The 17,234-nt window shown below is 48.5% G+C and overlaps 5 protein-coding genes across 5 annotated transcripts; 3 read left to right on the top strand and 2 right to left on the bottom strand.

Moving 5' to 3' along the window:
- Positions 1-2: 2 nt before the first annotated feature.
- Positions 3-2,077, top strand: LOC135825962 (mitochondrial tRNA-specific 2-thiouridylase 1-like). The gene has a single exon (XM_065338603.1). It carries the CDS (start codon positions 254-256, stop codon positions 1,460-1,462), a length of 1,209 nt encoding a protein of 402 aa, XP_065194675.1. The 5' UTR covers positions 3-253; the 3' UTR covers positions 1,463-2,077.
- Positions 2,078-4,657: 2,580 nt separating this feature from the next.
- Positions 4,658-6,733, bottom strand: LOC135825996 (tRNA-specific 2-thiouridylase MnmA-like). The gene has a single exon (XM_065338630.1). The coding sequence runs from the start codon at positions 6,446-6,448 to the stop codon at positions 5,249-5,251; it is 1,200 nt and encodes a 399-aa protein (XP_065194702.1). The 5' UTR covers positions 6,449-6,733; the 3' UTR covers positions 4,658-5,248.
- Positions 6,734-6,956: 223 nt separating this feature from the next.
- On the top strand, positions 6,957-9,770 carry LOC135826312 (tRNA-specific 2-thiouridylase MnmA-like). Its single transcript, XM_065338933.1, has one exon. It carries the CDS (start codon positions 7,091-7,093, stop codon positions 8,321-8,323), a length of 1,233 nt encoding a protein of 410 aa, XP_065195005.1. The 5' UTR covers positions 6,957-7,090; the 3' UTR covers positions 8,324-9,770.
- A 107-nt stretch (positions 9,771-9,877) lies between these two features.
- On the bottom strand, positions 9,878-12,562 carry LOC135826313 (tRNA-specific 2-thiouridylase MnmA-like). Its single transcript, XM_065338934.1, has one exon. It carries the CDS (start codon positions 12,472-12,474, stop codon positions 11,242-11,244), a length of 1,233 nt encoding a protein of 410 aa, XP_065195006.1. The 5' UTR covers positions 12,475-12,562; the 3' UTR covers positions 9,878-11,241.
- Positions 12,563-12,755: 193 nt separating this feature from the next.
- LOC135826314 (26S proteasome non-ATPase regulatory subunit 8-like) lies at positions 12,756-16,614 on the top strand. Its single transcript, XM_065338935.1, has 2 exons — positions 12,756-13,355; positions 16,141-16,614. The coding sequence occupies exons 1-2, from the start codon at positions 12,809-12,811 to the stop codon at positions 16,392-16,394; spliced, it is 801 nt and encodes a 266-aa protein (XP_065195007.1). The 5' UTR covers positions 12,756-12,808; the 3' UTR covers positions 16,395-16,614.
- The last annotated feature ends 620 nt before the right edge of the window (positions 16,615-17,234 follow it).

Genomic DNA, 17,234 nt, shown 5'->3' with positions numbered 1-17,234 from the left:
GGCGTGACTGTGACTGATAAAGAGAGAAAAGAGCAGCAAGTATTACTGCCTCAGACTCGGCCTGTACCAGCTGCTGAGTTCACTAGGGCAGGGAGTAAAACTCAGTTTGTCTTGACAAGGGTTTAGAACAGCTCCTCCGTTCGAAATAACTTACTTGATTTTTGTACATGTACGTAACATGTACTTTGGCACAATGCAGTTCATAATACACGTTGGAAGCAGTGCTAGTTAGTGCTCACAGGGCCTAGGGGCAATGCTACCTGCCTCGGTAGCAGCCGCTGCAGGCAAGCGAATAGCCGTGGCCCTGTCGGGTGGTGTAGATTCCACAGTCACTGCGTTGCTGCTCAAGCAGAAAGGCTACAATCTCCTTGGGGTCTATATGCGCAACTGGGATGAAAGAGACGAAAGTGGGCATTGCCATGGCGACGAAGAGTGGAATCAAGTGAAGAGCGTTTGCAATCGCCTGGATATAGACTGTGTACAAGTGAACTTTGTGCGGGAATACTGGACAAATGTGTTTGAACAGTTGTTGGATGGGTACAGACGCGGAATGACGCCGAATCCAGACATTCTGTGTAACCGCGAAATCAAATTCTCGGCACTACTCAATCACTGCCAGGAGAAGCTGGGTGCAGAGTATTTGGCTACTGGGCACTATGCCCAGCTGCGCATTGACCCGGACGGGGATGGCAAAGAAGTACAGCTGTTGAAAGGTGTTGACCCGAGCCGTGACCAGACGTACTTTCTGGCGTCGGTGCGGCAAAGCGCTCTGCGCCGCGCAATGTTCCCTCTGGGCGGTATGATGAAGCGCAGTGTGTTCGAGCTCGCACGCGCGCACGGCTTTGAAGACATTGCAGCGCTGCGCGAGAGCCGCGGCCTGTGCTTCATCGGCAAGCGGAAGTTTGCCTACTTCCTCTCCAACTACATAGAGCATAAACCCGGCCCGGTGAAGCTGACGTGTGGTAAAGTGATCGGTGAGCACCCTGGCGTGCATACCGTCACCCGTGGCCAACAAGCTATACTGAAGTATACCAACCTCAGCTACCAGGGTACATACTTCGTTAATCGGCGCGATCCCACGACGAATACCGTGCACGTCGTGCCGGACTCGCGGCACCCAGCTCTGTACAGCAGCGATTACGTCATGTCCTGGCCGCTGTGGACGGCCAGCGGCATGCCGGCTTGCCTGCGCGATCCGCACGGAGTGCTTTCCGGCTTGACCCTGGAGCCGAAGATGGCGCCGGAGAATGTGACGAGGAACGCGGCCATGCGCCGCTTCAGCCACAGTCACCTTGCCGGTAATGGCAGTCGTCATAGCGATGACGTCCTCGTGACATGCAGTCACCCGATTCGCGGTGTCGCCCCCGGCCAGTTCGGAGTCTTCTATCAAGGCGACGTTTGTATCGGCTGTGCTCAAATCCGGGAAGCACTCCCCATGGATGAGGGCGATCTGACGCTATGACGCCTAAACGCGTTTTAAAAAATTGCATGTTCCATCACACACCAGAAATATAAAAAACAACGATATTATTTCGAAACAGAGGTACCCACTCCGGAAAAGATAGAGGAATCGTGTGTTGTTCCGTACGTTAGTGCTCACGCTTTCCCTGTTGATACGGTGGTGATATTTATTTCGGTATTTCCGCTGGCAAAGGAAACTTCGGCTGTGCTGTCGGCATGGTACAACCAACTTCGTTCTTCCCCAGAACTAAAATCATAATCTCCTTTTCGAATACTCTCTTTCTCTCTCTCTCTCTCTCTCTGTCTCTCTCTCTCTTTCTCTCTCTCTCTCTCTCTCTCTCTCTCTCTCTCTCTCTCTCTCTCTCTCTCTGTCTCTCTCTCTCTCTCTCTCTCTCTCTCTCTCTCTCTCTCTCTCTCTTTTAGATTTTTTAAAGTGCCTCACCGTGACATTAAATTGTATATTTATTCCCCAGGAAAACAGAAGCCATATGACCAGTCAGTTATGCTATGGCTGTATACCGGCAGACTGTAATGTTTAGACGGCGCTCACAGCCGTTTCCAGGTGAAAAATGAATGCGGATTGACTACCCTATGCATAGTGTGTGCACCAGGCAGGTAACCGATACGGTCCGTGCTTAAACTGGTTTGGACACGGCTACCTGCTTGGTGGTGCATTTCAAAACTATAGACGCGTAGGGTTTTTGAAATATTTCAAATTTGGCTGGAACTTTTTGAGAATAGTTTTCGGAATATTGCTCAGGATCGCTCCACAATTACTCTCATATAGTTTCTAAAGGATTGGATAACAGACGCCCAATTTGGAAAAATTTATGCACAAAGTGATCACAGATTTTATGTGGTATAGATGCTGGCATAACGGTTTTTGCCTAGGTACGCGTCTATAGTTTTGAAATGGACTGTATACGCCTTATGGCCTGCGCAGGCAGAACCCACTCATCCGAGCTCCGAAACACGATCACGAGGGGTCCGGGTAATAGGCGATTCACACGACAGGCAAATCCACGTTTGTCAGGTGCCCGCAGGAAGTGAAACGTGAGGCTGCAGTTCACACGGCCGCGGGTGGCGGCCAGAGCTCCCGCGAGTATCCGGTGAGTATACGGCGTTACTGTGGTGATTTGGAATGAGTACCCAAAGACAAAGGCCAAACAACCAGGGTTCAAGACTACCGTACCATAGTATGACCTCACAGCCTCATAACTGTAAAAGTGCCCGCAGATGAGTGCATCCGCGGGCAAAAAGGCCATGGACACTTTTGATTCCCGCGGGCAAATTTTGGTCACCCGCAGGAATATCTCCATGGCGACTTTCCTGTAAACGTGGATTTGCCTGTCGTGTGAATCGCCTATAGGGAGCTCTGTAGCATTGCATGTACTTTTACAGACACCGGTACATGGAGCAGATCTCCCCCAATTCGGGCACTACTGCCTGTAATAGGCGAATCACACGACAGGTTAATCCACGTGCACCGGACCGTTGCTATGGTATTTCACCTGTGAACGAGAAAAGTGGCTGAAAAGTGCAAGCGAGCTGAGGCCCACTTTCACGATTTCCTGACGTGTACATGTACACCACAAAGCGTGAAACAAGACTTGATTTTTTACGCAGCTCTTTTTTACTCATTTCTTCATGCCGAAAATTTGAAATACCCATGGCAACCGGTGGGTGAATCATTCAAAAATGTGGACATGCCTGTCGTCGAGTGCAGCCTTGCGAATCCACATCGTCACTTTTCTCGTGAATCACTTGCTGTGGAACGTGCAAGTGCCTGTGGTGCGAATTGCCTATGCTGTCCCCGGGGAAAATCGCGACTCCGCGGCCGCGTTTTTTCCGCGTTTTTTGCGATTTTTCAAAAGACCGCGTTTTCCGCGATTTCCCCGCGTTTTTTAAACTTTTGTGTTGCACTGTACTACACGTATACACAGTGCACTGTTGGGTCAGAAACGTCTCATCGTGCCGGCTTTGTGCTCAAATATGATGAGTGCTTACATTAGAGACTTGTAACTGATTGATTTCACTACATACTCACTGAAAATTGCCTCATAAGTCATATCAATAATATTCACCGCATCATTGACCGCAAATTCACCGCAAATTATGTCATATTTACCCGCAAATTACACCGCAAATTCAGAAGTTGAAATTCTGGAATTTTTTCCGCGATTTTCCCCGGGGACAGCCTATGTTAAAAACTAGGAATTGCTTGTAACTCCAAGCTTTCATACCAGGGGTTAAACGATTACACATTTTGCCTACCAAATAACCAAAACCTTTATCGATCAGTTATCGGTTATTTTTCGATTATTTCTTTCACTGACAAAAGCAGTATTGGAAGCTGAATTTGAAAATTGATCCTGTGGTGAAGAAATTTTTTCTCGTACATCGCCGGTCGGTCTACAGTCATTTTTTGTATAATCATGTATACTATATGCATACTCGTGTAATCGAACCTTTTCGAATAATCGATTTGTTGAGCTTGTAACGATTTCTATTTCAAGTGCACTGTATTCGGTATAATCATTTCATCCCTATTTCATACTGATTGCATCCAAGTAACGACTTTATTTGTGCCGATCAATTTTTTGGAACCGATTTTCGTTGAAAACCCAATTCTTGTGACGCAAGGGGCCCGGTAGGTGGCCCGGCTGAATGCCCGGACCTGGGGAGTCCAGGTTTAAGGAGACTTTTACTGTGCACAGTGATTTGGCAAAAATCACGGTATTTTGCACCGGCCCGAATACCGTGTCATCTGGATCCGTCAATGAACTTAAAAGTAGACCTACTCTCCGAAGACTCCCGGCCTTTCTGCTCCCCCCCCCCCCCCTCTCATGTTAGAATGTAACGTTACCGTGTAACCTCTCTAGCAGGCTGCTCTGGAATTCCAATGGAGTTGTTGTTCATCCATAATAAGACCATATGGGACAGCCATGTTGGTTCCAGCTCCGCTCAACACGCACACATCCCACACGCACAGTGACACACACACACACAACTCTGTCTCTCTCCCCCCCCCCCCTCCCTCCCTCTCTCTCTCTCTCACACACATGTGCATGTGTGCACACCAATCCAAGTGGTAAGGACTAGTGTACTGAACCTGTGATCATCTCCTTTACTACAAGTCCAGTACACTAGTATCATCTCCTTTACTACAGGTCCAGTACACTAGTATCATCTCACATATTATGTCACTGGCCCTTGCCGTGCTTACTCAGCCGGTGAAAACAGAGAACGCACTTCTCGCTCTAGTGTCCATGCGATGTCGAATTGAGTCAATCCATTCAGTTACATCTGCATCCTACATGCAATGTTGTCCAAAGGCCACTAACATGCATCAATCATGTTTTTGTTTGTTTGTAATGCTGATATGGAGACCGCCTCGACAGGCCTTCCAGCCTCTGGGAAATCCAAAAATAAATAAAATAAATGTAGAAAGGAAAAGGACATATGGATATGAGTTAAGAGTAACTCTCCATCACTGTAACAACTGGATACTATATACAGTCAGAAAGTGCAATAACTAGGCACAAAACTCCATATGTCCTTTTCCTTTCTACATTTATTTATGGCTCAACATCCGAGTTATAAATAAAATACAAAATAAATTACAACAAAGTAAAGAGCCTGCCAAAGGAAAAGCGCCAGCGCTCCCTCCATAGAAAACAAGCAGAGAAGCATTCAAAACTTTAAAAAACCACTAGTATACGGATGCCATTAGTCCAGCCAACGCGTTGGGGGGGGGCAGGTAGCAAAGGCAAAACTAAAATGTTACCTACCACCCGTAGTCATTCATAGGCAAGGCGTCTTTGAATTGTGCGCAGCCGATGCACACGTCACCTTGGTAAAACACCCCAAACTGACCGGGTGCGATGGCACGGATCGGAAGTCCGCATGCCACTGCGATTTCCCCGCAGTCGCTCCGAATATCCTCCCCGGCACTGCCCGCCTGGTTCCACCGGATAGCGGCCGATCTCGTCAACCGCTCGGGGCCGACATACGGTTCGATTTCAACACCTGACAGTACACCATCTGTAGTGGTGAGGCTTTCGGGAACAGAGCTATTCGTCCACGACGGCGAAGACATGGTAAAATCGGTATTGTACAAAATCGGATGCTGGGAATCCGTCACGACATATATGGTATTCGTGATAGGGTCTCGCCGACACACGTAGTACCCGATTTCGTCACGCTCGTACTTGCCAAATATGGCGTGCTGGCCACGCGTGAGGGTGTGGACGCCAGAATGCTCTCCAACGACCTTGCCACATGTCAGCTTGACTAGGCCGGGCTTGCGCTCGATGTAGTTAGAAATAAACTTGGTGAAGTTCCGCTTGCCGATGAAGCAGAGGCCACGACTCTCGGGCAAGGTTGCAACGTCTTCAAAGCCGTTTGTGCGAGCGAGTTCAAACACACTGTTTTTCATCATACCGCCCAGAGGGAACATTGCACGGCGCAAAGCACTTTGCCGCACCGACGCCAGAAAGTACGTCTGGTCACGGCTCGGGTCAACACCTTTCAACAGCTGTACTTCTTTGCCATCCCCGTCCGGGTCAATGCGCAGCTGGGCATAGTGCCCGGTAGCCAAATACTCTGCACCCAGCTTCTCCTGGCAGCGATTGAGCAGTGCCGAGAATTTGATTTCGCGGTTACACAGAATGTCTGGATTCGGCGTCATCCCTTGTCTGTACCCATCCAACAACTGTTCAAACACATTTGTCCAGTATTCCCGCACAAAGTTCACTTGTACACAGTCTATATCCAGGCGATTGCATACGCTCTGCACACGATTCCATTCTTCGTCGCCATGGCAATGCCCATTTTCGTCTCTTTCATCCCAGTTGCGCATGTAGACCCCAAGGAGATTGTAGCCTTTCTGCTTGAGCAGCAACGCAGTGACTGTGGAATCTACACCACCCGACAGGGCCACGGCTATTCGCTTGCCTGCAGCGGCTGCTACTGATGCTGATAGCATCGCCCCTAGGCTCTGTGAAGACAAATAGCACTGCTTCCAACGTGTATTGTGCCAAAGTACATGATTGAACGGAGGAGTTGTCCTAAAACCTTGTCAAGACAAACAGGGGTTTTCATCTCCTAGTGAACTCAGTACCTGGTACAGGCTGAGGCAGACTCATACTTGCTGCTCTTTTCTCTCTATCACACACTACTGTATTTAATTGTATGCTCATGATCATAGTCATAATTATTGTAATTATCACTTTCTGCACAAATGCCAAAATAATCAAAATTACAAAAAAATGATAGTTGCCAGCAACTTGCCACGCTCCTGCATGAGTACTGGCCTGGGGAAGTCCCTCTACTGTAGCTCTCTGGCCCTAGGCTAGCTCTGCACATGTCATCAAGAGCAGGGAGCCCTACACATACCGGTATGTGTAGGGCGGCCCTGATCAAGAGTACAAAGGTTTATGTACTCTTGATGTCATCAAGAGTCCATAAACAGTTTATGCACTCTTGATGTCATGAGTCTGTGCTTGTTTCCAAAATTTAAAATAATTATTTTGAAAGCTCTGTTTCTCTGAAAAAGGAAATACGGGATGCAATACCCTTTAATTTTCTCTAGAGCTCTGTGTTCCGTGCTTCTCCTAGTATAATCTAAATGACGGGCAGAATATGCAGTGAAGCAAGGAAGCGTGTTGCCGTGGCCCTCTCGGGAACGAAAAAATCAGCAGTAGCCGCACGAGTTCTTCAAGAAAGGGGCTACGATGTGTTCGGTGTTCACATGCTGGCTTGGAACGAACCAGACGCCAGGGGCTCATATCCTGGCGAAAAGCAATGGCGTGCAGTGCAGGCCATAAGCAAGCACCTGGGAATGGAATGCTTTCAGATTGACTGTGTCAAACATTACTGGAATAATGTCTTCACGCCTGCAATTGAGGGCTTCAGCGCAGGGACCAACCAAAATCCAGATCTAATGGTCAACAGAGAAATCTTTTTCGGGTCTATGCTGGAGCGCTGCGTGAAACAATATGGAGCTGACTACCTGGCAATTGGTACTTGTGCTGTGGTTCGTATTGATCCAGCCGGAGATGGGCAACAAGTTCAGTTGCTGTGCCCTGCTGATAGCAGGATGCCCGACAATGCTTACTGGCTTTCACAAATTCCGCAATTAGCGATGCAACGAGCTCTGCTACCGCTTGGCAACATGTCGTTGGACGACATCGAAAAAGTATTCGTAGAGTCGGGGCTTTCAAATGTTACCATCGGACACAAGACCCGGGGATTTGCGAACATCGGTGCGCATAACTTCCGTGCCCTGATGTCCGAGTATATTGGAGATCGGCCAGGGCCCGTAGCACTATTGGATGGCAAGGTTGTAGGTGCACATTATGGAGTGCACTATTTCACGGAGGGGCAGGCGATCCGTTTCGCTTGGCGATCGAAGTGGCCGAGGCCAAAAGTTTCCTCCCGCTACTTTGTTAGTCGCCGTGATGCGAGTACCCGTACACTGTTTGTGGCCGACGGTTACGAGAATCCTGCGTTTTACTCGGAAGACCTTATTGTTCGAAACTTGCACTGGATTAGTGGAGAGCCTCCGGCTGGCCTGTCTAAAGACCGGCCTATAACTCTTAGCATAAAGAATCGCCACTCGAACGATCCGATCACTGCTCGCGTCCTGGAGTGCCCGAAATCCGTTGCCGGCAACCAGCGGCTGTTGATGACTGTGTCAACGGCAATACGCGGCGTCAATCCCGGCCAAATCTGCTCCATCTACGATGGCGACGTGTGTCTTGGTGGTGGTCCTATCCATAGCTGTCTCACGCAGAGTCCGAAGCAACCACCACTCGTGCCGGATGCGCTGCCACGTCCTGTATCTCTTTTCGATGAGTGACGCAGTTTCGACTTTGGCGGACGTCTGGCCTCACGCAGAGTCCGAAGCAACCACCACTGCTACTGGATGCGTTGCCAAGTCCAGTATCTCTTTTCAACGATTGACTTAGTTCCGACTTTGGCGGACGTTTGTCCGTTTGCCCTCATGCAGAGTCCGAAGCGACCACCACTCGTGCCGGATGAATTGCCAAGTCCTGTATCTCTTTTCGACGAGTGACACGGTTCCGACTTTGGCGGGCGTTGGTCCTCGCGCAGAGTCCGAAGCAACCGCCGCTAGTGTCGGATGCGTTGCCACATCCTGTATCTCTCTTCGATGAGTGGCGTGGTTCCGACATTGGCGGACGCTTGTCCGTGTAGGTTTGGCAATGGCAAGGATGCTGATTAACTCTAGAAACTGGAACTGGCTCCTGCCAATCTGTATGCATTCTGAATGATGCAAAGCTGGGAATTTTCCCAGGCTACTCACCTGTTGTGAAAATCTCGGCAACCAGTCATAGATGTGAATGGCTCGGATACGTTCCTGCTTTCAAAGCACTTTGGAACTGTTCCGACGACTGAAATATTCCGCTCACTCGCACGACGTGTGCACCAGGAACGGAGAATGAGTGTGGCCTTCCACTGCTGCACGGATAGGCATGCACTGTAGCCCAGCGGAGCGAGAGTGTCGGATCACAGCGGTGTGAAATGTCTTCAGGACTAGTGCCATGACTAAGTGGGTATTCCCCACCTCGTTCGCTCACCGTGCCCTATGGGTGAGCAATACTAGTATGCACTGCTAGCTTTTGCACGGGTTAGGAACACTATTGTTAGTGTCTTTCTCGTCTCAACTGTTCGGCCTGTACCGTTCCGGGTACTATAGTCTATAGTGTACACTTTAGCCGTCATTTCCCAATCTTCACGCACGCTCACTGAGTTAGAACTGGCTGCGCCACGCCTGGATAGGAGGATGCAGACTTGCCAGTTATTTCCAACAGAAAGGGCACCGGCGCCTTGGAACTTATCGGGTCCACCCAGGCAATTTCTGATTTCCTTCAGCACCTCGGTTAGTCCGTTTACTCCAATAGCCAGTCACATGTGAAGTGTTGTCTTACACATGTACTGCTTCTTATCGATGTCACACTCATCGTCCTACACACATGATTGATTTCACATCCTCTGATAAAATATTTTATTCGTTGACTGCTTTCAAAGCATTAGCCGTTCAGAATTGGCTTGTTGAGTGGTAAGAAGACGTTGGTGTGATTATTGAGAGCTGTGCATATCATATTCCTATGCTAGGTGGATTCTAGCTGATCTGCAATCAAATTTCTTGCTTTTTCTTGCTTTTTTTTAATGTAATGTTTTAATTTGCCTTGTTGGCATTTCCAGATCATCATAGTCTTCCACATGGCACCATACCGTATGTTATGGTGATGTTGTTGAACCATGCAAATGACGGTCTTACTCTTCCAGATTTGTCAGTGGGCATATATCTGACGAAAGGATACAAATGGTTGGCTTCTCGGCTCGGACCATGATCCCAGAAAAAATTCTGGAGACGCTGGAGGTTCGTTGATGCAATGCCATCCACAGACCATAAAAATAAATATGGCCCTGCTCATCAATACTAGTGGTGATGCATTAAAATCTACTCAGCAAGGACTACTTCACAGACGATACAAACTACCCAGGAAAATGTGAGTGCCTCGCATAAAAATTCGAACATTAAATCTATTTTTAAAGCAAGAAAAAGCAACAAATTTGATCCCAGCTCAGCTAGAATCCAGCTAGCATAGCGTGAAAGGGAATGAAATAATAATATCTTGAGCTCCGGTGTGGGGAGCAAACCATTTCTTACAAATATCTTGACTAGAATTATTATTACTGAAGTATTATTATGCACAGCACTCAATAATCGCACCAACCTCTTCTTAGCACTCAACAAGCCAATCTTGAATGGCTAATGCTTTGAAAGGAGTCAACGAATATAATAATTTATCAGAGGATGTGAAATCAATCATGTGTGTAGGACGATGAGTGTGACATCGATAAGAAGCAGTACATGTGTAAGACAACACTTCACATGTGACTGGCTATTGGAGTAAACGGACTGACCGAGGTGCTGAAGGAAATCAGAAATTGCCTGGGTGGACCCGATAGGTTCCAAGGCGCCGGCGCCCTTTCTGTTGGAACTAACTGGCAAGTCTGCATCCTCCTATCCAGGCGTGGCGCAGCCAGTTCTAACTCAGTGAGCGTGCGTGAAGATTGGGAAATGACGGCTAAGGTGTACACTATAGACTATAGTACCCGGAACGGTACAGGCCGAACAGTTGAGACGAGAAAGACACTAACAAAAGTGTTCCTAACCCGTGCAAAAGCTAGCAGTGCATACTAGTATTGCTCACCCATAGGGCACGGTGAGCGAACGAGGTGGGGAATACCCACTTAGTCATGGCACTAGTCCTGAAGACATTTCACACCGCTGTGATCCGACACTCTCGCTCCGCTGGGCTACAGTGCATGCCTATCCGTGCAGCAGTGGAAGGCCACACTCATTCTCCGTTCCTGGTGCACACGTCGTGCGAGTGAGCGGAATATTTCAGTCGTCGGAACAGTTCCAAAGTGCTTTGAAAGCAGGAACGTATCCGAGCCATTCACATCTATGACTGGTTGCCGAGATTTTCACTACAGGTGAGTAGCCTGGGAAAATTCCCAGCTTTGCATCATTCGGAATGCACACAGATTGGCAGGAGCCAGTTCCAGTTTCTAGAGCTAATCAGCATCCTTGCCATTGCCAAACCAACACGGACAAGCGTCCGCCAAAGTCGGAACCACATCACTCGTCGAAGAGAGATACAGGATGTGGCAACGCATCTGACACGAGCGGTGGTTGCTTCAGACTCTGCGTGAGGACAGACGTCCGCCAAAGTCGGAACTGCGTCACTCGTCGAAAAGAGATACAGGACGTGGCAACGCATCCGGCACGAGTGGTGGTTGCTTCGGACTCTGCGTGCGACAGTTGTGGACAGGACCACCGCCAAGACACACGTCGCCATCGTAGATGGAGCAGATTTGGCCGGGATTGACGCCGCGTATTGCCGTTGACACAGTCATCAACAGCCGCTGGTTGCCAGCAACAGATTTCGGGCACTCCAGGACGCGAGCCGTGATCTTATCGACTGAGTGGCGATTCTTCATGCCAAGAGTTATAGGCCGATCTTTAGACAGGCCAGCCGGAGGCTCTCCACTAACCCAGTGCAGGTTTCGAACAATAAGGTCTTCAGAGTAAAACGCAGGATTCTCGTAACCGTCGGCCACAAACAGTGTACGGGTACTCGCATCACGGCGACTAACAAAGTATCGGGAGGAACCTTTTGGCCTCGGCCACTCCGATCGCCAAACGAAACTGATCGTCTGCCCCTCCGTGAAATAGTGCACTCCACGATGTGCACCCACAACCTCGCCATTCAGTAACGCTATGGGCCCTGGTCGATCTCCAATATACTCGGACATCAGGGCACGGAAGTTACGCACACCGATGCCCGAAAATCCCCGGACCTTGCGTCCAATGGCAACTTTTGAAAGCCCCGACTCTACGAATACTTTATCGATGTCGTCCAACGACATGTTGCCAAGCGGTAGCAGAGCTCGTTGCATCGCTAATTGCGGAATTTGTGAAAGCCAGTAAGCATCGTCGGACATCCTGCTATCAGCAGGGCACAGCAACTGAACCTGTTGCCCATCTCCGGCTGGATCTACACGAACCACAGCACAAGCACCAATTGCCAGGTAGTCAGCTCCATATTGTTTCACGCAGCGCTCCAGCATAGGACCGAAAAAGATTTCTCTGTTCATCATTAGATCTGGATTTAGGCTGATTCCTCTGCTATAGCCCTCAATTGCAGGCGTGAAGACCTCATTCCAGTACAGTTTTACACAATCGATCTGAAAGCATTCCATTCCCAGGTGTTTGCTTATGGCCTGCACTGCACGCCATTGCTTTTCGCCGAGATATGAGCCCCTGGCGTCTGGTTCGTTCCAAGCCAGCATGTGAACACCGAACACATCGTAGCCCCTTTCTTGAAGAACTCGTGCGGCTACTGCTGATTTTTTCGTTCCCGAGAGGGCCACGGCAACACGCTTCCTTGCTTCACTGCATATTCTGCCCGCCATTTAGATAACAGGAGAAGCAACGGAACAAAGATAACGGCATCGATCGTCTTCCCATGTTCAGAGAAAGTATTGTATTCCAAGGCTGCATGGCATAATAATGTGGGCTTTCAATTTTCAAAACAAAATTAATCAATAATTATTATTATTTTGCATGCGGTGCATGCAGAGGGACTTCCCCAGAAGTCGTAACTTCACCACTCTGATCGTCTCGGTTTTCAAACACTTTCAAACATGATCAAAGCTTGAAACTCCGAGAAAAGAAACTTTTTTTGCACAGCTTCCAATGCATAAGCGGTGTTGGCTTTGCTAATCATTTGAGAGAAGAGAAAGAGAGATGGCGTTGGACGATGAGACGTTGCGTCTCCGAGAGCAGCTGTTTGCTGAGTGGAATAAGGATGAAAAGTCTAGAGAGTTGGGCAAGGTAGGGGAGCTCCTTAGCTTGCTCAAGCGAAAACTAATCACTCTTACTTTCCTCCCCAACGTTGGAAGTCAACCTTCTGCCAAGGAGCTGGTTATTGCTCGTGATGTTCTGGAAGTTGGAGCTCAATGGAGTATCGAGAAAGGTGATCTAGCCTCATTTGAGCGCTATCTGTCCCAGCTGAAATGCTATTACTTCAACTTCAAGTCGCAGCTTGAGGACTCGCCCTACATGAACGAGCTACTGGGCCTGAATCTGCTGTCGCTGCTCGTGCAGAGCAGACTTGCTGAGTTCCACACTGAAATCGAGCTGCTGCCTCGTGAGCAGCTGAATACGAGCATGTACTTCAAGTATCCCATCCAGCTGGAGCAGAGCCTGATGGAGGGGTGCTACAACAAGGTGTTCACACTGCGGGAGATGAGCCCGGCACGCAGCTATCTATTCTTGCTCAATATCATGACTGGTGAGCGCCCACCTGCATGCATGTTCATTGTACTTAGCTACGCCGCTGCTGCTAGTGGCTCTACTCACCTAACACGGGCTTAGATGGGGGGAAGTCAGTCCCAAATCCTGCATTTGTACAACCTGTTTATGATTCAGTTCCAGGCTGGATAGTATCCTCAAAGTAAAGTTTCATTTCAAACGAGTGCATTTCAAACGTTCAGTAACACTGTGAAATGGGTGATCTTTGCGACGCGAAAATATTTGCGTTTTTGGTGATAGGCGCCGAATCGCCTACTTTGGACTTCGCAAACTCGTGAAAGTGTACTTTTTTGCGAGAGGCACTGGGTTCCTAGCTTTGAACTTCCCGAACTCGTAAAAGTGTATGCAATTTTTGACGGGTGCGCTGAATTGCAAACTTTGAACTTTACAACCCAGTCCCATTGTCTAAAGCGCAGGCATTTGTTCAATTTTCTTATCGCCAACATAATCCCGCTTCACACTGCAAGCTGTGATAGTCTCGGTCTCGTGAATAGCTGAAAAGCTTGAGGGCGAGATTGCGCCATGGACACAGTGCGGTGGTCACTGGTCAGCTCCAACGTTATGATGTCATTATGACGCAATACAACGGCCCACGAGGACTATGCTTTTCTATGGGTCACCCGGTGGGTACGGGCTTGGCGGTCTCAATCCACTGTTAGGGCAACACGGCAGTCAGTGCAGCCTTCTGCCTGCTGCCTGGTGCCTGGTGGTACAGGGCAGCATTCGAATTAATGTGTACAGCATGAATGGGGTTGATTAGAAACGACATGGAAAAAACACCCTCACAACTCCCCCAACCTTATGAACACATTCCCACACGTCCGCACGCGCGCGCACACACACACACACACCCTAATAATTCGCGCCAGGGACTTCATGAGGCGGGACGAGCGACTCTTCGAACTTCCGTAGGTTGGATGCTCATTTTCATTGTCAAAAAGTATGAACTATCCACTCCACCAGGTTCTACCAGCCTCTGACTTGGTCGAGGTGAAACTGCCTAGTACCAAGAGTAGATAAACAAGAGTGTGCAACTCCGGGATGGGTTGGCCCGTGGCGGAATTTTTTGTTGACGTAATCTTTTCGACGATGCACGTGCTGCGAGTCTTTTGGAAAGTTTTGCCTCGTGCACTTGGCCGGGCTTTACATTACAAAGCCGGTGCCCAGCACGTGCTCTCACACACTGCTCTGGGGCAAAATGCGCATTCTTCTGAAAAAAGGTGACGTCAACAAAAAATTCCGCCACGGGCGGGGGTATCTGCAGATTGTGCAGGAGAGATCCGGAGTTGCACACTCTTGTTTATCTACTCTTGCTAGTACTGTAAGACCAGATAATTTTTACGTCCATTTAAGTTAGCGATCTCCAGGTTTTTGCGGTTAACGAGTGAAATTCTAACGAATTCTGTCTCAAAACCGGCAAATCACTGTACTGTGCATGTCGCTTTGTACATAACGACTTCAATTGTTAACGAATTTTTTAAATTCGCTTAATCGTTAGAATTAAATGTTCTGTTCGGACCTCGTGGGGAATTCAATGTTCACTCTCAGAAGGCATTATCACTCCACGTAGGTAACCATTTATTCGTAAGAAACCAAAAGACTGTAAACTGAAAATCAAACTGCTTCTCGCTCCTACGACATCGAAAGTTGGTCCTGCCAAAGAGAAGACTACATTGTAATCAGTTATGCCAAGGTGTCTCGCAGAGCTATAAAGCATAAAAGCCGCGATTGCAAAGGTTGCGCATCGCGTAGATCTACGCACTGCAATGAAGCTTGTCATGTACATCTATGAGCGGCGCTGGCTGGCTTGGCAGACGTGCTACAGGTGCGCTGCTGCGTGCTGCGTAGATCTATCATACGCCGATCTCACATACACACCAAGCTAGGCATTCATGCGAACAGAAAGGGATGCTAGTAAACTAATGAATGGTGCAACATGACAAGGCGAAAGGGCAAGGTGCACGTGCAGCAACATGGATGAGTGCACACACATGAACATGTTCCTTAACATTACTGGTCTCACAGTATTAAATGCTTCCTCTACTGTAATTACAGATGCATCCTTGTTTAAGTCCACGTGTAGAGCCATGTGGTATCGGTCTTTTTTTTTCGATGTTTCACACCACAGTGCAGTGTGCGACTTGCATGTTTGACTGGGGCAGCGTTTTCTGTTGCAGCTGGCCAGCTCGAGGAAGCGTACTCTGCCATGCATGTGAAAGTGTTCAGCTGGGACGAAAGCTGCTGCCTAGGATGGGTGAATGCAGTTGCATGGCAATGATGAATCCAGCATTGGTAGATTTTCTTGTGACCAGGCGAAACCACACGATGCTTGCAGACACCTGCTCGTCTGGTCGAAAGAAAAAAATCTACCACTAGTATTGATTGACGGATCTAAAGGGCCATCCAAGGTTACCAATACTATTTTCAAAACGAAATGTTTTCATTTGGGGGTGGGTGGGTTTTAGGAGTTTCGTTTTGAAAACCATTATTGAATGTACATGGAGAATGCCCAGTTACTTTTGGGTGCCGAAGATTGAAATCAATATTTTGTTGGACTGCGTTTTACCTGCAGAAAAGGGTGGGTGGGTGGGTGGGTGGTAGTTGAAAAATACTAAAGCTTTTCGTTTCTCAAAAACAATTGGTAACCCCGGCCTAAAGAAGATGGCAGGAAGAAATGATGATGAATCGCGTTGCCTTGCAGCATACCTAACCGTTCCTGCTGTTCTTGTTTGATGCTTTTTGTGTTCACGTGTCGTTTTGTTTAGACACCGTCCGAGCGGAGATTGCTTCATGCATTGAGAAGGCGTACCGCAGCATCGACGTGGACGACGCAATGTCAATGCTGTCTTTCACGTCGGAGCCAGATGCCCTCGAGTTTGCGCGCGGCCGAAGCTGGCAGTCGAACGAGTCCAAGCAGTTTGTCTTCTGCGAGCCGGAGCCCGAAGGTCGGTACGTGTCTTCCGACGGCCTCATTGGCAACACGCTGACGTACGCCCGCGAACTAGAGCGCATTGTATGATACTGTAATATTCCACTTCCATACCGTCATCCCTTCATATTACCATAGCATTAATAGAATATTTTAAAATGATCACAATCCTACTTGTAATTCTTCTCATAATGATCCCTGTACAGCACCATGACGTGGCACCGACATGCCTGTCTTCATCCATGACTTTCGCACACTATGTTCTGATTATGTACTGATTGCGTTTGTAAACAAAAAATTTATAATCTTCTGTTTTTGTTCCTCTCCACTGTTTTCCCGGTACTGTGCGAAATGTCTACTTCAAGTACGAGCGTGAAGGTCATGCAGGATTGGTACTTACATTGTACTGGTACAGGTACAGTTCTAGTCTCGTTAGCATGGCATCGTCGGTTACTCGCTAAACCTCACTAGTAGACAACCATCCAAACTCCCCTGACGCCTGAAACGTGTACGTGCAAGTCTGAATAGTAGATAATACGCGTTTGTATAAGACAACAATCCTGCCCCCCCCGGTGGTTTAATAACGAGGGTACACCTGTATTTTGCTTGTGTGTGCGATCCGTACGTGCGTATTGGGCAAGTCTGGACCATGTACCAGCCCACTGGTGTGACTTCACAGCTTGGGAGCCCTGCACAGTGCGCTACATGCAGCAGGGTGGAGTACATCCCCCCCCCCCCCCCCCCCGGCTTGTGTAGTCTTGGTATTAGCGGCTACTATCAGCACCAAGAGCTAGAGAGCATAAACAAGCTGTTTTTGATCTCCTGATCCTGTTATAACGTTAGCACGTAGATCTACGTGCATTCGATGCGGCAATGGCAGGACTTTTACTGAGTAGTGATGAGGCGTGTAAACACAGCGAAGTCTGGTTC

The sequence above is a fragment of the Sycon ciliatum genome, chromosome 10 (assembly GCF_964019385.1).
Source record: "Sycon ciliatum chromosome 10, ocSycCili1.1, whole genome shotgun sequence".
Classification (NCBI taxonomy): Eukaryota; Metazoa; Porifera; class Calcarea; order Leucosolenida; family Sycettidae; genus Sycon; species Sycon ciliatum.
This window is presented reverse-complemented; position numbering and strand designations above follow the sequence as displayed.